Source organism: Pestalotiopsis fici (assembly GCF_000516985.1).
Source record: "Pestalotiopsis fici W106-1 unplaced genomic scaffold PFICI_Scf_1, whole genome shotgun sequence".
NCBI classification, from domain to species: domain Eukaryota; kingdom Fungi; phylum Ascomycota; class Sordariomycetes; order Amphisphaeriales; family Sporocadaceae; genus Pestalotiopsis; species Pestalotiopsis fici.
In genome coordinates, this window is record NW_006917091.1 from 4,716,004 (window position 1) to 4,736,082 (window position 20,079).

The 20,079-nt window shown below is 50.6% G+C and overlaps 6 protein-coding genes across 6 annotated transcripts; 1 reads left to right on the forward strand and 5 right to left on the reverse strand.

Moving 5' to 3' along the window:
- Positions 1-1,822: 1,822 nt before the first annotated feature.
- On the reverse strand, positions 1,823-2,779 carry PFICI_01411 (uncharacterized protein; the record flags this gene model as incomplete). The annotated part of the gene is made up of 1 exon (XM_007829992.1): positions 1,823-2,779. The coding sequence occupies one exon, from the start codon at positions 2,777-2,779 to the stop codon at positions 1,823-1,825; it is 957 nt and encodes a 318-aa protein (XP_007828183.1).
- A 1,246-nt stretch (positions 2,780-4,025) lies between these two features.
- PFICI_01412 (uncharacterized protein) lies at positions 4,026-6,359 on the reverse strand (the record flags this gene model as incomplete). The annotated part of the gene is made up of 3 exons (XM_007829993.1): positions 4,026-4,611; positions 4,667-5,368; positions 5,431-6,359. 3 exons carry the CDS (start codon positions 6,357-6,359, stop codon positions 4,026-4,028), a joined length of 2,217 nt encoding a protein of 738 aa, XP_007828184.1.
- Positions 6,360-7,761: 1,402 nt separating this feature from the next.
- PFICI_01413 (uncharacterized protein) lies at positions 7,762-9,552 on the reverse strand (the record flags this gene model as incomplete). Its single annotated transcript, XM_007829994.1, has 4 exons — positions 7,762-8,107; positions 8,177-8,456; positions 8,531-9,084; positions 9,218-9,552. The coding sequence occupies 4 exons, from the start codon at positions 9,550-9,552 to the stop codon at positions 7,762-7,764; spliced, it is 1,515 nt and encodes a 504-aa protein (XP_007828185.1).
- Positions 9,553-10,681: 1,129 nt separating this feature from the next.
- On the forward strand, positions 10,682-12,171 carry PFICI_01414 (ATP-dependent RNA helicase eIF4A; the record flags this gene model as incomplete). Its single annotated transcript, XM_007829995.1, has 4 exons — positions 10,682-10,715; positions 10,891-11,034; positions 11,103-11,461; positions 11,518-12,171. The coding sequence occupies 4 exons, from the start codon at positions 10,682-10,684 to the stop codon at positions 12,169-12,171; spliced, it is 1,191 nt and encodes a 396-aa protein (XP_007828186.1).
- An 828-nt stretch (positions 12,172-12,999) lies between these two features.
- Positions 13,000-16,572, reverse strand: PFICI_01415 (Valine--tRNA ligase; the record flags this gene model as incomplete). Its single annotated transcript, XM_007829996.1, has 4 exons — positions 13,000-13,406; positions 13,461-16,145; positions 16,216-16,386; positions 16,542-16,572. The coding sequence occupies 4 exons, from the start codon at positions 16,570-16,572 to the stop codon at positions 13,000-13,002; spliced, it is 3,294 nt and encodes a 1,097-aa protein (XP_007828187.1).
- An 846-nt stretch (positions 16,573-17,418) lies between these two features.
- PFICI_01416 (uncharacterized protein) lies at positions 17,419-19,803 on the reverse strand (the record flags this gene model as incomplete). The annotated part of the gene is made up of 2 exons (XM_007829997.1): positions 17,419-19,499; positions 19,575-19,803. The coding sequence occupies 2 exons, from the start codon at positions 19,801-19,803 to the stop codon at positions 17,419-17,421; spliced, it is 2,310 nt and encodes a 769-aa protein (XP_007828188.1).
- Between the last annotated feature and the right edge of the window lie 276 nt (positions 19,804-20,079).

Sequence of the window (20,079 nt, forward strand, 5' to 3'; positions counted from 1 at the left end):
AGAAGACTTTGCACACCGAAGCCGTATCAGGTGCCTACAGAAGCGCGGCATAATAAGGTCAAGACCTTCAGCTGCGTCATCATCCTTCCGAGAGGCCGGGCCCATCGGATTTGATCCCTGGTGGTCCGGGGTGCCCACCGCGGGTGACTTACGGGGCTGGAATGTGGGCGGTCCTTGACACATTTTGTCTGAATTATATGGTTTTCTTTCGGTTGATGGCTTCCATGGCCATTATTACCCCTTAACCATACGCGAAGATCGTGTAGGAGAGCTGATACAACGTTTTTTTTCTTCTTCTTTTTTCTCTTGGACTTGATGTAGGCTCAATCAAATATATCGCTTATTACACATCATCACCAAGAAAAGCTTCGGATGCCGGTTCCGAAGTGTAGGTAATAAGCTTATTGTCTAACGGTATCCCAGCAATTTAGCAACATCTCAAGTCTATCATGAACAATACTTCTACTTTATTGTTTTATTTCCCAACTGATTGATCTCGTCGCGTGTGAGAAGAAGGCAAGAAAGAACGTCAGAATCTCTTTCTTGACCGTCATTTATGACTAACGTCAGAGAAGTTGCTGCGCGATACACAGACTTACTAACACTGAAGCAACCCTGATTGGGGATAAACAGCTTGGCTTTCGAATTGATGCAAATTTCTTGAAGCACATACAACCAGCATGAGAGAACAGGATCTTCAAATGTTTGGTCCATTTTAGGGAAAGGATAACATAGTGCAATATGATAAGACTTTGATTGGTGGTCAGCTCTCATCGCAGAAGTCTTTAGGGAAAGGCTAATTGCTTTTCAATTCATATAGGATACCGGGGCGCGGAGGGATGAGGGTTGTTGAAGACAGGTATTTTCATGGTCTAGGTCATATACACAAGTGGCTTTGAATTGTTTGATTATATCTGGGCTCGCGTAAGCATAGCCACGTCTACAAAATCATCATCGATTTCCGGAATGACAACGTCCTCGTACCCGAATGTCGACATTAACCATTCTTCACTTGGAAGTTGCTCTCATCGGCGAGTCCCAGAAATTGTGCGTTTACCGCGTGGATCTGTTTGCGTTACATCACATCTGGTCGCGTGATGGCCGTGGCGACAACTTGGTTACAGTATAGGCCGCATACGCCAAGATTCACCTTCACAGTGCCAACAGTACTGATTTATATTCTTGAGGTTTGTCCCGCTCCATCGGTATTCTTTAGCCTTGATAGACGATAGATAGCGGTGGTTGGGCGTTGATTCTCACGAAATCACTTTCGACTGGTGTCCCTTCCAAAGTACCATCAAGACTCTTCCAGGAAAGCTTAGGTTCAGTAATTATAATCCTTCCAGAAGTCATGGAAACCTTGAGCTAACCATACATCATGTTCGAGAGAAGCAAGTATGATCAAATAGGTGAACGGCAACAAGAAACCAAAAATTCACGAAGAGCAGGCGCTTAGCCACTTGCACAGCACGTATGAATATCCATCATAGGTTTGATATGGTTTTGTTTGATGGACTAATATAATCGAGTGAAGTTTAGTGCTTGCGCACATGCTAAAGTGATCGCTTGAGAAAAACAAGAGCAAGGCATTCCTTCGTGACGTGATGATACATGAACTTCCCGTAATCTTGAGATGATTCGCTGCCGCTCTCCCTCATTTACCGCACCAATTCCGCTGGCTCCCGGACCTAATTTGTTGAAAAGACATGTCCTTAAAAACACCCGTGTAACTCCTCTTTGGGACTCTTGACCCAGACTGGACTGGAAGACGAAGAGGCATGACAATACCTGCTGGCCGACGATGGCCTCGAGTACAGGATACCTAGCTTCTCCTCTGTAGCAAACGCTTGTGTTCTTTGTAGCGTCTTCGAAATGTCTTGACGCAACTTGACCTTCTCTCCCTAGCATCCTCTTCGTACCATTCAGTAGCCTCGTCCCGGGAAAGATTATACTCCTTGGCATAGGCATCAATCTCATCGTCCTTCTCTTTCTGTTTCTCCTTCTTCTTGGCGTCGACCGCCTTACAATGAGCGTTCCATCGAGAGCGGACAAAGGCCGCTTTATCTTGAGCTTCAAGGGACTTTTTCACCAATGCAAGCCAGTTGAACGATTCGATTGCCTCCTCGGGCACTGAGTTCTCGATGAGATACTCGTGCATTAAGACGTCCCGGCCGGCGAGACCTGGATACTTGAGAGCATTGACCAGTGAAGCGACCCGCCAGATCTTCTGGCGCTCCCGATCCCATCCCTCTCCCTGAGTATCGACGCGGGTGACCTTGACGTTATTGTAGCCTCTTGCCTGGTATGAAGCTGCCACAAAGTAGGCACTTCCCTTTTCGCTCGTCCATGACATGAAGGGGCTCGGATCACGCGACTTCCAGTTGCAGTGCAAGATGAATTGAGCCGCAAAATACGGCGGAGGTGCGCCGTTTTGGCCTCTGGACCTGAGGCCACCATAGGGCTGGCCGTCATGGGTGGCTCGCCACAGGTATCTTGGGAGATTCTCACCCCCAGCAGTTGTAATATCGATGCTGGGGCTGATCATGGCCCGGCCGAATGAGATACCAGAGCTGGGGTACCCGTGGGTGGTTTCCTTTGGAAGATCTTGGTAGAGCTGCGTGAGCTCACTCGTGTCTCCCTTGGCCCAGACGACAAAAGGGTGAACGGGATTGATCTTGGTCCGCTTCACCCACGCAGTGATCTCTGGCTCATCCTCGATAGCCGTTTCATTGTGCTTGCAGTGGAGCACCTGGTATGTCTCCTGAGGAACGAGAGCCATCCTGGAAGCTTGGCATGAGGTCGGGTTTATGTGTGTTCGTTATGATGGAAAGGGCAGGCAGAAACGTTTTGGGGTGTAGTATGTAAGAAATGGAAAACACAGAATTGTATCTTCTCACTCTGGAAAGGGAAGGTACTTGAATCTGAAAACAGTTGAGTTCTTGCAACGTCTGGCTGTTCGTTGGATAGATTCAGATCAAGGCCGTTGAATGACTGAGAATGAAGGACTGAATGGGAAAAATAAGAGAGAGTAACGGGTGGATTCAGGGTAGATAGACTATTGAGAGACGCAGATTTGAGTTGGAAGTGTTGTTTCGAGCCGATAGTGAATAGTCAATGTGCTGATTCCCTTGTAGATGACGACTGGATTATTGAGACGAAGGGTTGCACTTCGAGTAGATACAGAAAGAGAGTAACCTCTGGGTAATAGAAACTGAGGATGGAAGGAGCGGAAAGAATGAGAGCGGCTGATGGATTGACTTGAGGGAAACAGGTAGAACTTGTGCTTGCGTGATATGTATAAAGTTGGAAAATATTGGTAAGAGGAAGAATGGGTGGTCATGAGTAGACTCAAGGAAGAGAGTCATTGACGATGAAGATGAACTTGAATGAAGAGGAAACGATGGGATCAGTCCTCCTTAGAATCTGTTGCTCGGAAGATATGTGGTGGGTAAGAAGGGGTTCTCATCTGGGTTTTTAGACATTGATGAAGTTACGGGAATGATTCCCTGACATGAAGGGAAGTGTAACTTCAAGTCGATGATAGTTCTGCTGCACAATTTGTGATATTTATTTGACCAATGGCCAAGTAGGCAAGAGCTTCTAAGGGCAAGTGCAGGAAAAAAAAAAGGGGGATTTTTCAATTTAACTTCTGGTTCTTGTTTGTAATTGCTACTATAATAGGTATGAAGAAAATGTCTGATGTCGAACGGCAAGTACGCAATCGTTGATAGACTCCGGATCAAAGTGACAGAGGAGACAATCACAGTTGGGAAGAACATATCTCAGACTTGGACGAGACTACAGTACTCACTATACTACACACTGTCACGGCGGTCGATGGTATGTTTAGTATATATTGCTTGGTACCTACATGCTTGGTCGACTTCACAGAGCAGGGCTTGCATAGTTTCCACATCGCTTGTATGGCCAGTCAGCTGGGCACGGCGAGTGTATCGATCAGTGGATGAATCTTGTTACAGTATTTGATTTGTGATTTGTTTGATAAATTCTTCCGCTCAGGCTGATCATCTGTTCCTGTTGCCGCTGGGTCCCTTTGGAGGATCCCTTACAAGCAACCGCACCTTGCCATCACCGATCTCGACTCCCTGACTGAGGATATCAACCTCTTCTTTAACTTCGTCCTGGTCCTTGGAGCTGCTGCTCCCTTCTCTAACTAGACTCTTGTCGTAGCTCCTAGCGTCAACACCGAGGATGCCGCCCATGTTGTTCCGGTCGCCGGGCACGGAGAACTCGCGATATGCATATCTCCACTCATTCAGGAAGTTCCTGATTGCTTTGCCCACCTTGTCCTTGCCATTCTTACTGTGGTGGCCGGTGCCGGTAATAGCATACACTGGCCTGGCCTCTTTACTATTATCAAGAAGAACACGTTCCAGATACTCAACAGCCTCTTCTGGGTGTAGACCATGGAGATCGACGTAAATCTCAGAGGTTGTGACCTGCGAATTCGCGGTCTGCCTGTTACGATCTTCGTACAGCTCTCGTGCAGCTTCTCGGTGAGCCTTGCGCATCAGTTCGTTTTCACTTTGGCCACGAAGACTTAGGGCTTTGGCGGCACGGGCATCATTTCGATTCCATGCTTGGGCAGCGCTAATCATTGTATCTTAGTATTGGGGTTGCATCAATGGGCAGGAATAGAAAATACCTTTGCAAGAACTTATTGCGGAGGCCACCATGTTTGATAGCCTCCTGCCGTGCTTTGAGATAAGCCTTGTTCGCTCGGTCTCCAGTCTCCAACCATGGAATATGTTTTGGCGTGGGTATAGCTAGAGCCGCGGCGCTGTTTTCCCCATTCTTCATATTTGCCGCGCTGCCATTGCGCCCAATCTTCTTGTCCTGCCGTGCAGGCCCTGGTGCTGGTGATGGAGATGGCGACATCTTGACGATATCAGCGAGAGAGCTAGGTGTGTAATTGTCCTTGTGACTATGGCCATGGCCACCACGTTTGCCGTGATGCTTCTTGTTTGTTTTGGCAGAGGCGGACCCCAGTGATGGAAATGCATCATTATCATCAATGGACGGAGCAGCCATGCCGTCCTTGGCCTGCTGGCGGCTACCAGGGCGGGATCTAGAACGAGAGCCTTCGTTTCCATTGTAGCTATTCATTGGTCGCAAGCCTGGGGGTGGTGTCATGCCAGCGGGAGAATAGCTGAAACTTGGCGCAAAGGGGTTGAGTTCTGGTGTGGCTGGACGCAACGAAGGGAAAGCAGAATTGAAATCTGTAACCGACAAGTTCTTACTCGGAGGAGTGCCAGTCTCGTCCACCGTGAGACGGTTGATGAGGTGGGCCGGGTCATGCGAGAAGATGCAAGTCTCCCCAGCTAAACAGTTCCCCATTACCCAATATCTACGATGCTATTAGCACTGCATTGGGAATTGTGGATCGAAAGCTACATTCAAGATACTTACTTGCATATATGATTACTCAGATCATGGCTGAAGCGGCAATCCGAGCGAAGACACTGGCCCGTAGACAGGTAGAACTTGCAAATGATGCCTGGCTTCTGCTGGCCTGAAGGCGTGTTGGGTCGGTTATCAGGGGTCATGGATTTCCCAATCAGGATGCTCTTGGCCTCAGGCGCGAGATGCGCAACGTTTCCAGAGTCCTGCGCCTGAGACTCCATGATGGCGGCAATCGTGGCACTCAAGTCATAACCGTGTACAGCCAGGGCTGCCTCAATCTCATCATCCGTTTTGGACTGGCCGAGAATAGAGCGGAGCATATCATATGGTGTCATATCCGTCTGCTGTGTAGAGACAAACTCGGGGACAGCGGCATTCAGTCCACTCGAGACACCGACGGAGGAGGTGATACTGAGCGCATCGTCACTCACGAGCCAATCCACATTCTCAGTCTGAAAGTCGCCATAGATCTCGGGTGCGGGGCTTGTGTCGTTGGCAAACTCGTAAGCGTTGAGATTTGGACTGTTGGGGATCACTGGAGCGGCGAAGGCCAGGCGTGGAGAGGGGCGCGGCGAGGAGAACGGAGAGACGGTCGACGACTTGGTCCGGCTGAGATTGGTAGGCACAAAGCCAGGAGGAGCCAGAGGGCTCACACCCAGACGTGGTGAGCCTGATAGGGGGGTTGCCGAACCCCTCCACGAAGCTGGCGACGGCCGGCGTAGGATGGTCTGCCGGATCGGAGGAGGGGATGCGGCAGCGCCGCCGCCATCGCGGTGTCTCCATAGGACATCGAGCACGGCATTCTCTAGGCTGGACCCTTCCAGTTTGGTCTCTTGCTTTAGGAGGTCTTCTAGTCTATCGGTCTTGTCTTCTTCCTCCAAGCCTGAGTCCTGCAATATCGGGAGGCATAGTTCGTACGTCTCGTCGGAGACCATGGTGACGCGGCGTCGGGGATAACAAAAAGCGAGCGAGGGTCAAGCACTGCAAGAAAGGCGGGAAAAGGAGCGAAAGGGCGGGAGCTGAACGGAGGCCGCGGTCACGAGAGTTTGAAGCGATGATGCGATATAATTAGAAAGCTTGCTTCAATAAGGCGAATCATAAGGCTGGTTGGCTGGCTGGCTGGTTCGCGGACTGGGCGGAGGCTGACCGAGCAGCTCGTACGGGTGTGGTTTGGATAAGATGCGGAAGCAGTAAAGTAGCGGGCAACGAACAGAGTGGGAGGCTCGTCACTTGTTCGGAAGTAAGATGAGCAGAAGAAAATTAAGTAATGAGGACAAGTAACCTTTTTCTCTCTCTCTCTCTGCTTTCAAGCGGGATCAGCTGAAGAAGGTATGCACCAAATGCATCATGTCGTGCCACAAGCAGAGTGACGAGAAGTTTTGGGGGGTGTTCGCGATGGAAGGTGACGGAGCCTCTCTGAGGTTCAGCTGCAGTCATTCACTCGCTCTCGCCATCTAAGAGCTCCAGTCCCCGTGTAGGTGTAGTGTGATGGGGAACGTAACGACCTTTGGACGCAGGGTGTTGCTTGACTGGTGGGTGGGTTGGCGTTCCTTGACCACTACCACTTAGTTCGGCCGGGTAAGGGAAGACAACGATAGCAGGTGGGGGGGAAAGACCATCTCCTAAGAACATTGAATGTCCTATGTAGCTCGTACCTACCACAGGTACCAGGCAAGCCTAAGCCGCCAGTGAATCCTCCCGCCGTTGGGTCCAATTCGGGGGGTTTTGGTCCTTAGGTTGGGGGGAAGGAGAGGAGGGGGGAAAGGCGACTAAAGGGGGTTCCGTCCGTTCATACAAGCTGAGCTGTCGTAAAAGGGCACCTATGCGCCCCGTGCCCGCGGCTCTCAAAGATTATGTATTTCATACTTTGTACAGTAATGCAAGCATGGAAGCTTAACTCAGCGTCCGCGGGGGGTTTGACTTGGCTAAAACTTCTTGGGTTCAGTGGCTCTCTTCAGTGGGCATTGTCACTACTCTCGCCGTAGGTACATAGTGAAAATACCTAGATACCTCATGAGGCGCATTCCTGCTGATCATTTGTTCTGCATTCTTATTGGATTCGGCCCGTCTGCCTACAAATCCTACCGAAAAGTCTCAGACAATAATAAGATCTTGTCCCAAGATTGACGTAGGACCTGTCGCCGTCGCATGCGATGCTTCCGGCTACTTACGAGTCATTGGCAATTTTTCATGTCCTTCTGAAAACTCGCGAGGATGAAATATCAGACGAAATGCACGGGAGCCGGGGTCATTTCTCGCCAAGTCCTTCGTATGTGGGAAAGATCAGACTGAAATAAATGAAAGCTTGTGCTGTGAAACAGTCCCTGGCGCAGTCTATCATGGTATTTCATCCTCTTCTAGATCGTCACCCCCAAAGCCGAAGCTAAATCCACCTCCCCCGGATTCCGTCTCCTCCTTTGCGCCCACTGCTTCTTCCCATCGGCGCTTTTTGCCAGAGTTCTTGCGCTCCATCTCTTCAAACGCTTCTTCTAGTAGACTTGGCTCTTGCTCACGAAGCCGCTCGACAAACAGTTCGTACGGACTGTCGACATCCCGGCTGAATCCAGTGACTTGATCTGGTTTATCCTTCAAGAACGAGAGAACGTGTGCCAAGTGCTTCTTCGAGTTTGTAACAAAATTTTGTGTCAGTGCAATGCCCGGTTCAAGGTTGACTACCAGATGCCTATAATATTGAAGTGTCAGTTTGAGGAGAAGAGAGACAAATATGCGCAATATGTGATTGGCCACTCACCACCAACCACTGGGCACATATAGCAGCTCCCCGGCGCCGCAAATCCCTTCGAGGCAACCTGCTTCCCTGCGCGCTTCCGCGTGGAACGTGAGAAGATATTCCGCGATACTCAAAGGGCTGGTGACTTCGCTACTGTCCTCTGACACGAAAACGCCCGGAGGTTCTGGAACACTGGGTGGGAACATGAGCCAGTACTTGGAACCCTGAATAACACCGTTCCATGCACTGGTCGCATTCGGGTCTTTATGGAAAGTCGAACCGCTTCTTTCGGGGCCAATGACTGTATCAAAAATCAGTATCATGTCCGCCACACATTACAAGATGCTCGCCGAGCAAGCATCACTTTGGACATACTCAACCATCGGTGTGCAGGTCTCTCGCGGCCAAGCAGCTTGAAAACGTCTTCGCCAAAACACTCGGGAGGCCAGTAAGCGCAACCTTCATCTCGACCGACCTTGATGTTCATCTTTTCCGCAAACTTGCGATCGAACAAGTACAAAGGGCTCTCATCCCGGCTGTTGACCATGTATTCGTGGTACGACGCGAAAGGCCAATCGACTGCCTCTGCTCTAAATTCCACATTTGCATACGCCTTGTTGAGCTTCTCGATGGTCCATTCCTTATACACTGGCCACGATGGAACGCAGTCGGTGAGAATGAAGGGCTTGCCGCTCCATGAGTCTGCAAACTCCTCGTAGGAAAGTTTGTCAAGACGGGCTATCTGGTTTGCTTCCGGGATACGCGAGACATGGTTCTTCAAAACAATGTTGGCGCAAGCGAACGGGCGGTGGAGCACATCCGAGAACACATTATTGCAGTCTATCCTCGTAACAACTTCTCGAGGGATTTGCAGTAGTGTATTCCTCCAAGTACCTTTCCACTTTGGGAGGTTTGACCCTTCCACAGCTCTGTCATTGTGTTAGTCATTTTGCTTTAAACGCCATGCTCACTTAAGCAAAGTCAGATGGTTGTGACTCGATAGAAGGAGTCAGATGAGGCGCAGCTCGTATAGTGTGCCAAATGGTAATGAAATGGACCTACTCGAGAAATAAGGGTTTCCACAGCTCATCTAGTTGACAGAAGGCATATAGAAACCGACATGTGGACCCCAGGGATTTGAGCGAGTCTTGCTGTAGATGCTCCAAGAGCTGCAGTATCATTTCGTCGGGAAGGCTGCCCAAAAGACCAAGGGCGTGGCGCGCTAGGGGGCCGGATGAAAAATACTGGTTGCCGAGTGGTTTGACTCCCAAAGGATGCACGGGAATGGACTCTGTGGATGACTCAACGACTGCCTCGATATTGCTCACAGCTATGTGAGCATGACGAGTGCTCACATGGCCTCCATTGGAGAGACCAGAATCTTGTGAAAGCAACATGTCTAATGTTGTGCCGTTGATTTTTGCAGAAGAGATCTACAGTTGATGCCTGCCCCCCACAACGGACAGAATGCTCGTAGACAGCCACCCGAGATATCGAATGACTATTATCTATACTTACTAGCCCTGCCTGCGTACAAGATAGCAGCAAGGTAGGAACACACACCGCCACCAACCAAGCGAGTGGCCTAATGTAGGATTACCAGGTATGGAGAGTTTGGCCTTGGCCTGGGTTCTTGGGCTATCTTAGTAGCGGGTTGGTCTGCATGTGAGACGGGCACTGGCTATCAAATGAATGTACGTAGTATCTGCCTCGTGGCCAGGGGCACAGACAGATGCAGGAGGGGATGCACAGAAGAAAAGGGAATGTGCGTCGTCAGTGGAGAGGCAAGAAAAGACCCAACTGACAGAAACGAGCGAGAAAAGAAAGAGAAGAGTGCCTGCTTTGGCTTGATACTCGAGGAGAAACTATTATTTGGTTGTGCTAATATCCATCTACTACCTAAAAGTGGTATAATAGTAGTATGGTAATACCTGAAGTATTGCCGTTTGCTAGGTAGATCAGCAAATAGCCCAGAACAGTGCTGAATTTTCACTGGATTTTTTTTTTCTTTGAACTTTTTTTTTTGCCCTCTCTGCTGGCTTTTGCCAGGCGCCGAAACCCATTGAGCCAATCAGGGCCATTCAACGCCTGAGAACCACCCAGTAGCCTAGCAACATTGCCCCCGTTTCGCCTTTTGGGCCGCCGCCCGCCCGCCACGCACAGACCATCTGAATTTTTCGACGCTGCTGCGGACTCCTGCCCAAAATTTTTCGCGTGAATATCTAGAACCTCTTCCCCCCCCCCAACACCACGGATTCTTGGGAATCTTCACCACATCAACCACTACACCACAAAATCCAACAGTGTCCCTCTCCTAGATCTAGAATCGCTCTCGCCGACCGAGAGCATCTGATCTAGTTTAATACTTCATCTTCGTATCCTACAGCTGTCGCTGTCGCAGAACCTTCGCTTCTTTTTGCGGTCGGTCTGCGCATCTTTTTTTTTTCGCAACCCCACCATCAAACATATTTTCGAGACTTCAGGCCGGGCGCTTGAATTCTCGATTTTAACCCAACAACCGCAATCATGGCTGACAAGGGTTTGGAGGACATCGAGCAGAGTAAGCACACATCTTCACATCAATCGACAACCGTCTCGTCGCAGGTGTCCTGCTTCGTCGCGATGCGAGACGGCGGCGTGGGCCGTCTTTTCCCACGCCTACCGACGCCTACCCACTTTTGAACTTTTTTTTAACGTGGATGAACCCAAGCTAACCTCCTTACCCCTCCATTCAGGTCAGATCGAGTCCAACTACGATGAGACCGTCGACTCCTTCGATGAGATGAACCTCCGTTCGGAGCTCCTCCGTGGTGTCTACGCCTACGGTTTCGAGCGTCCCTCTGCTATCCAGCAGCGTGCCATTATGCCCGTTATTAAGGGTGAGTTTTGCTCGCGATTCCTCGGCTCTCATCAACCAATCTTGACTAATTAATTTCCCACCATTCAGGCCATGATGTTATCGCCCAGGCCCAGTCTGGTACTGGAAAGACCGCTACCTTCTCGATCTCCGTCCTTCAGAAGATCGACCCCAGCCTGAAGGCTTGCCAGGCTCTGATCCTTGCTCCCACCCGTGAGCTGGCTCAGCAGATCCAGAAGGTCGTCATCGCCCTCGGTGACTTCATGAACATCGAGTGCCACGCCTGCATTGGTGGTACCAGCGTTCGTGATGACATGAAGGCTCTCCAGGACGGCCCCCAGGTCGTTGTCGGCACTCCCGGTCGTGTTCAGGACATGATCCAGCGCCGCTTCCTCAAGACCGACAGCATGAAGATGTTCGTCCTCGACGAGGCTGATGAGATGCTTTCTGTTAGTACCCAAAACGCCTTTGCTTTGTCAAGCACATGTTAACAAATCTCTTCTAGCGTGGTTTCACCGAGCAAATTTACGACATCTTCCAGCTCCTCCCCCAGAGCACCCAGGTTGTCCTCCTGTCTGCCACTATGCCCCAGGACGTCTTGGAGGTCACCACCAAGTTCATGCGCGACCCCGTCCGTATTCTCGTCAAGAAGGACGAGCTTACCCTGGAGGGTATCAAGCAGTTCTACATTGCCGTCGAGAAGGAGGAGTGGAAGCTCGACACCCTGTCCGATCTGTACGAGACTGTCACCATCACCCAAGCCGTCATCTTCTGCAACACCCGCAGAAAGGTCGACTGGCTCACCGACAAGCTCACTGCTCGTGACTTCACCGTCTCTGCCATGCACGGTGACATGGACCAGGCCCAGCGTGACCTTATCATGAAGGAGTTCCGCTCTGGATCTTCCCGTGTCCTGATTGCCACTGACCTGTTGGCCCGTGGTATCGATGTCCAGCAGGTTTCCCTGGTCATCAACTACGATCTTCCCGCCAACCGCGAGAACTACATCCACCGTATCGGTCGTGGTGGTCGTTTCGGCCGAAAGGGTGTCTCCATCAACTTCGTCACTGCCGACGATGTCCGCATGATGAGAGAGATCGAGCAATTCTACAGCACCCAGATTGAGGAGATGCCCATGAACGTCGCCGACCTCATCTAAAAAACGCCTTTCAATAACGCCTTTCTTGTTCACACAAAAGTTGTCTGTCTTTGTTTGCTCATTGCATAGGGGATACAGCGCAAATCTTCAAACGTTGTCCTGGCGGAGCACTTTGAGAGGGGATCACGATAGACTGGTGGGAGGAGTTCTTTATTGCCTTTTCTATGCTGGCGTTACTGCATGAACCAGTGACGATAGGGAATAGGCAAACGAATCTTGATGCATGCGGAAGACATGGCTAGATATCTAGCACCTAATTGTGCACTACAGGTGCACGGTATCGGTCAACAAAACTCGTTGGCTCGTGGTTTCTGCTTTATTTTCATCGTCTCTGTATGTAAGCCACGAGTTCGCACCCGAATAAAAACCTGGAAAACAAACTGAGGACCAGATGGTAATTTATTAATGTGAATGTGTGACTTGTTTTGACTATTGTGTGCACCCAAGTCGTATTATTTAATGAGTCTTGGCGTGTCTGGCCCATCCACAATACTGTTTTGTCCTGCTAGTGTCGGATCAACCTGCTCGGTTCCTACCGAAGCACGGCATTACTTTATGACGACTTTCTCAGACAGCAAAACTGGAGGATAGTTTTTGATGAAGTTGGGAGGAGGGAGCAACGTTGTTACCGAGCCACAGTCAAGAAGACGCAATTCACATGCCAAGTCAAAAGGAATAATGAACATGCACTTTTATATCCTGGATTTATTTATTTCAGCTGAATTTATCCTTTGTTTTCCTTCTTGATCACACGAGCTCTATTATTAATTCTTGGCGATAAAGACTTGCCAATGATGACTCGGGTATACCACTTGCACCAATCCTGATCTACTCAAGCTTCAGACCCTCAAACTGCTTGATGGTGCCTTCAAAGCCGTGAGCTTCGCTCTGGAGGTCCGCAAGCTTCTTGCGATCCTGCTCTTGCAGGGTCTCGCTGGCCTTTTGCTGGTACGCAGCGTCGTTCAGAAGCTTCTCCTGCTTCTGGATGGCCGTCTTTGTCTTTTGTAGCTTCTTGTTTGCCTTTTCAATCTCATTATCAATGTCGACGCGGCCCTTCACGTGCAGGAACACGGTGACAGCGCTGGAAACAGGGTAAGCGACACAGCCGGCCGGTCGGGCATCAGAGCTGGGCAAGACCTCGATGCTTGTGACACCCTTTCCACTTAGAGACTTGATGGACTGCACCTGATCGACAGCGGTTTTGTGGGCGGTCTCATCATATGTCTGTACAAAGACTGCAAATTTCGTTAGCACTCTAGTCTTTCGGTTTACATTGAGATAAAGCTTACCCTTGGCTTCGTCCTTGAGGGCATATTCAGCCATGAGGGAACGAATACCCTTCGATGATCCCAGGACAAGCTCGTAGGCGGCAGCAGCAGCCGGGTTATCCAGCTCTGCCTCGTACACGGGGTACTTGGCGATCATGATGGATTGAGTCTCATCGCCCTGTCGTCGAGGAAGTCGTTGCCACAGCTCCTCGGTGAGGAACGGCATGAAGGGGTGCATCAACTTGAGACCATTGTCCAGAGCCGTGTACAAGGTGTTGACGGCAGAACGCTTCTCCTCCTCTGCGCCGTCCTGGATGATCGCCTTGGAGTTCTCAATGAAGACATCGCAAAGATGGTTGTACCAATATGTGTAAATGGTGGTGGTGGCAGTGTTGAACTCTCGGTCGGGGATGGCCTGGTTGACCTCCTTCACGGCCTGGTTCATCTTGTGAAGAATCCACTGTTCAGCAAGTGATTCCTTGCCAGTCAGCTTGCCCGAGCTCGGGGGCGTGTAGTCCTGGTCAAGCTTGCCCAGGACGTACTTTGTGGCCTGATAGAGCTTGTTGCAGAAGCGGCGGTATGCGTGCATAACCTTGATATCAAAGTTGATGTCACCACCACCAGTGGTATAGTTGACCATGCAGAAGCGAAGAGCATCAGCACCGCAGTCAGGAATACCGTCAGGGAAGGCAGTCTTCTGGTACTTGGTAGCCTTCTCGACTTCGCTATCCTTCAAGTTACCCTCCAAGAGCTTCTTGTTCAAACCATCCAATGGGATACCACGAATAACGTCGAGAGGGTCAATGACGTTGCCGAGAGATTTACTCATCTTGCGACCTTCGGAGTCGCGGACAAGCGAGTGACAGTAGACCTCCTTGAAGGGAATGTCGCCAACCATCTTGAGACCGAGCATGATCATTCTAGCAATCCAGAAGAAAAGAATATCCCATCCAGTCTCAAGCACGGAGGTGGGGTACAAGTTGGCAAGGTCCGGGGTCTTGTTAGGCCATCCGAGGGTAGAGAAGGGCCAGAGACCAGAGCTGAACCACGTATCCAGCACATCCTCGTCCCTCTTCAGTGTGAACTTCTTGCCGGCAAGCTTCTTTTCGGCCTTTGCGCGTGCCTCCTCCTCTGTCCGGCCGGAGAACCAGAGCTCGCCGTTTGCCTCATCGTTCTTCTCACCCTCGATCTGGGCAAAGTAAACAGGGCATTGATGGCCCCACCATAGCTGACGGGACAGACACCAGTCGTTGATGTTCTCCATCCATCTGAAGTAGCTCCTCTCGGCAGTCTCGGGCTTGATCTTTATTCTGCCGTTTCTCACAACCTCAATGGCAGGCTCGGCAAGCTCTTTCATCCTCATCCACCACTGCGGCTTGAGTAGGGGCTCGATAACATCACCTGATCGCTCGCAGATAGGTACAGTCATGGCGTTGTCCTTCTTGTCCACGTACAGGCCCTTCTCCTTGAGAGCATCCTGGATCGAGTATCTCACATCGAAGCGCTTCTGGCCCTGGTAGGGACCAGCATTCTCGTTCATTAGACCATTGTCAGTGAGAATGTTGATGAACTTGAGGTTGTGCCTCTGTCCGAGAGCGAAATCATTAGGGTCGTGGGCAGGCGTAATCTTGACAGCACCAGTACCAAAGTCCTTCTCAACATAGTTGTCAGCGACAATGGGCATGAGCCGGCCTGGAATAAACGGGTGAACGGCGTTCTTGCCAACGAGGTGCTTGTACCTCTCATCGTCGGGGTGGACTGCGATACCAGTATCTCCAAGCATAGTCTCCACACGAGTGGTGGCAACCTCGATAGTCTCATCGGTGCCCTCAATAGGATACTTGAAGTGCACGATGACACCAAACTCGATCTTGCTCTTATAACCTGGAACCTCAATCAAGGTCCTGCCAGGCAGCTCCTTGTTGATGACCTCGAGGTTAGACAGAGCCGTGGTCAGCTCAGTACTCCAGTTGACCAGGCGGTTGGCTCTGTAAATAATACCCTCCTCGTGAAGCTTGACGAAAGTCTCGGCGACAGCCGCAGACAGGTTCTCGTCCATGGTGAAAGCCTCTCTGCTCCAGTCGGTTGAACCACCCATTTTCCTCTGGGCCTTGTTGATCTTGGCATGGTATTCGTCCTTCCACTTCCATACGAGATCAATAAAGTCCTTTCTGCCGAGATCGTGGCGAGTCTTGCCCTCCATCTTCTTGAGGCGCTTCTCGACGACGGATTGTGTCGCAATACCGGCGTGGTCGCAACCGGGCAGCCAAAGAGTGGTCTTGCCGTGCATACGGTTCCACCGGATCAACGTATCCTGAAGTGAGTTGCCAAGTGCGTGACCCATGTGAAGAGCACCCGTAACATTGGGTGGGGGGATAACAATGGTGAAGTGGCCTTCATCCTTGACGGTGCCGTCGGCCTTGAACTGGGGCTTGAAGAAGCCTTCCTTCTCCCACCATTCGTACCATGCGCTCTCGACGGCGACAGGGTTATAGGCCTTGAATTGGGGATCGTCAAGAGACTTGAGTCGCTTCTTCTCGCCGACCGGGGTGTCTTCGACGTACTCGGGCAGCGGCTCCTCGACAGGCTTTGGTGCCTTCTCCTTCTTCGTCTTGCTGGCAGCCTGCTGGGCCTGCGCCTCGGCCTTGGCCTTTTGCTTCTCAGCGAATTTGGCATTCTTCTCGGCCTTCTTGCGCTCTCTTTCTACTACAATTATGTTCAGTATCGAGCAATGTTGACTCGGACACGGTGGTTTGGATTTCTCTGTTTGACGTACATTCCTTTGCCGACTTGACCTTGGTCTCGGCCGGGGCCGTGGTCGCATCTTGGCCAGCGGCATGCAGGCCAGTGTCGCCCGCCTGCCCGGCCGTCACGGCGTCCTTGACATCCTTGGAAACAGGAGGAGGGGCACCCTCGCCAACCTTGCTTGGGCCCTCGGTCGCACCGACTGTGTGAAGTGAAAAATACGATGGTCAGCAAGATTTCGGTACACATGTGGAAAAGGGCGCAAAACTTGATGGCAGGGAACAAGAAGTGGCCGGTCGTTTATGATATATAGGCGGGATAAGATCAAACCCGGACAGGCATGATGAACAGACGTACTTGGGTTACCACGACCACTGTTTGTAGCCATTGCAGCGTATGTGAAAGGAAGATTTGCCCTGAATGGCGACCTGCGCCCCCAGAGTGCTCGGAGGATTGGTCTAGACAACTTGGCGGTGTTGCGATGGGAGAATCTGAAAAGGTGTGCGGGTCATCTGACGAAGCTGCAGATATATACGTAGTATGGGCTCGCTATACTGGCGACAGGCTTTGCTGCAGGAATTTTTGTCGAATCACAGCTTGCGCGCATTCGACTTGACTCACCAGACTGGGACCCGACTCGGAGTGCAAGGAGGGGCATGGTGGGACACAGGCTGCCAGCTGCCCACTACCTTAGTTAGCAGCTTGACCAAACCACTAATAAAAGATGTGAGGCGCCGAGTCAATATGTTGGCCCAGATCCCATCATGTTGTTGTTATCATGTTGAAACATGTGATTTCCCATACTTCTCCACGGCTACTTTTTCTTATCGAGACATTTTCCAAATACAAGCAAATTACAAAGTTCAAGCTAATCGCGGTTTGGAAGGGGGGGGGGGGGGGGGGGGGGGGAAGCAAAGTTCTGTTGCAAAGTCGCAATAGAAATGCTAACATTTCATGTGCCAGAATGTGGCAGTGTTTCATCCCCATGCTATAATATGAGTGAGTCTCCTTGTGAGAGAATCCTGAGCTTGACTTCAATTTTTCCAACGAGTAAACACAACCTACGCCGGAGAAAATGCAACAATTGGGCCAGTATTCTCGGCCGCACCCCTGAACGCCTCGCAATGCTACTTTCCCGATCCAAACTGCCCAGAGACTTTGTCCATATACCCAATGACTCGCTTGTATGATGCATGCTCATGAACAATCCAGAACGCCAGATGCAATCCATACCCTACACCTTCTTCAGGTCTTTCTCAGATACTGTCGACACAAAAGCATGACGCAGAAAATGCAGCCAAACCTTGTTCTTACTCTTGGGCTTTTTCTTTCCTTTCTTGCCCTTCTTTCCCTTCTTGCCTTTGCCCTTCTTCTTCTTTTTGTCCTTCGATTCGGACTCTAGGTCACTCTCGTCATCAGAGTCGCCATCCGTCTCGTCATCATTATCGTCGTCACTGTCGGCATCCTCATCATTCTCATCCTCGCTGTCGTCCAGCTCCTGATCTTCGTCATCACCATCTTCGGGTTCTCGAATAAGCTCAGATTTCTCGATTTCATCCAACTCGTTGTCAGAAAAGCCGTTAATCAAAGCCTTGGACTTCTTGGACTTCTTGCCAACCTGGCCAATGCGATAGGCCAGCTTCAGCATGTTGCCAACCGTCAAGTCCTTGAGCTTGTAGATTTCGTCGTCGAACGTGCTATACTCGACATCGAATTGGAATGGTCGGGGCTTTGGCTTGTGGCCAGGCTTCTTGCCTTTATGTACACCCTCATTCCAGCGCTCGTGTGAAAAGGCAGGATCCTCGGAATCTTGGTCCAACTGTAACTCATCGCCAGTCGACTGGCTATGCAGCTCGGCCGGGGCCTCGTTCTTGAGAAAGTCATGGGCATCATTATTGAGGTAGGTCAGGTTGGCAAAGTATTGCGTGTAGCCCATCAAGGTCAGAGGCTGTGGTGAATAAGCTGGTCCGGGGAGCGCCGTTGCTGATGGGGGTTCAGGTACGATCAAGTACGGGTCTTTCTCAGGCTTTCCCTTCTTTCCCTTCTTCTTCTTGTGCTTTTTCTTCTCAATTTCGAAATCCACATCTTCCGATTCGATAGCCATTTGTTCGCCATGTCCAGGTTTGCTGTCGCGGATAACATCTCTCCATGTAGGCGAGTCCTCCATGCCGGTAATGTTGTACTCGAAGACCCGGAGAGTTGGAAAATAATTCGGCACAATACTTGGACTGACCAAAGAAAGTTGGTAGCGCTCAGCCCATTCGCTGCCCAGAGGATGCTTTTTCGGCTTCTTCTGCTTCTTCTTTTTGTCCTTCTTCTTCTTGCCTTCGACCTCAAAATCCTCTGCGCTCAAGGTATGGATGGCAGCTTTGGGTAGCTTGGACCAATCCTTGCGCAAGTCGGCCAAGTAATCAGCACCCGATCGAATATAAAAGCCTTCCTGATTGACGTGACCCGCTGCATGAACTTTAGGCTCGTTTCCATGCTGTTTTTTCTCGACATGGGCTTCATATTCTGCGCTGCTGGTTTTGAAATAATTGAGATTTATATCGCGAGTATCCTGGAGGAAGAAGTGATCAATGTTCATATGGCCATACAGAGAGCCAACAACAACATCGCGATATTGTTGAAGCCATAGAGTGTACTTCTGCCAGCAGGTCTCGTCCCAGTTCTCCTTGCCGGCAGTCCTTGCAGGTGGGACATGGCCCATCAAGATGGCCTTCATTCCCCGATTGCGCAAAAATTGCAGCTGGATGCGCAGCCATTCCATCTGCTTGAATCCGGGTTCGGAAGGGTGGATGCAATCATCGACTCCTGCATTGCGGTTGAAGAAATAGAGGGTGTTTAAGCTGAAGACTGCCAGCTTGTTAGGAATGACCTCGGTGTAGAACCAGCCGCCCAATTCAAATGTGTGACGTTGAGACTCTGGGATGAAAGACTTCCAGATATCCGTGTACCGCTTAAGCCATTTGCTAGGACCCCCAACCATGATATTGTGCGGAAGTATGTCGTTGTTGCCAAAGGTGGGTATGATGGGTATCGTGAGACCAGACGAATCCGAAAGGGTGGTAACAAATTTGTCAGCAATCATGCGGTTGCTCTTGACGACGTCCTTTTCGCTTCGGTCGTACTTGTCGTCGCTGTCATGGCGCGCGGAATCTCCCGTCCATATTATGAAGTCAATATTATCCTTCAAGTGCTCGTCTATCCAGTTGAAAGTTGCGTTGACCAGCGAATGCGGCGTGTCGCAATCGGAAGTCTCTGCGCCATAGTATCCAGCTGGGCCTTTGCCGCGATGACATGCGTATCCAGCTTCTGTGGATGTGTGAGTTTTGTAGTGGCTGTCTGGATGGAAATCTAGACCGCGGGAAGATTGGGGGTTAGTCTAACTGGCTTGCACCATTGCGTTGCGAGAATGGGGAAATGGGTGTGATGCACCTGTTATATGCAGGAACCGACCGTGAAGTTTTCGCGGCAGCGATGCTCTGGCAGTTTCTTGCTCAGACACTGAGCTGCTGGTCTGCAAATCTATTACATGCTGTGCTGCCTCCAATGGGGCGGCGATGACGACAGCCGGCAGAACAGCTGCTGCCAGAATTAGAACACCCCGGAGCTCCATGTCTGCTGCGTGCCTCTACCACACACGCATGGAAGGTCGAGATTTTTGGCCCAATCTTCTCAACAGCTGTGTAGGTGAATCGGTATATCTTCAACGGTTTCGTAGGAAAAGCGGCTTGACTAGTGGGCGTCGGAGTAGTTTGAAGGAGATCGGAGGAGATATTTTGAGTGTGACGTCGAAATTGTTCTGGCGCGCCTTGGAAATTTTCTTGTGTTCCCTCTTGTCATGGAAAACCAACAATTAGTACAAGCGCTGTCCAGCACCCAACCTGCGATC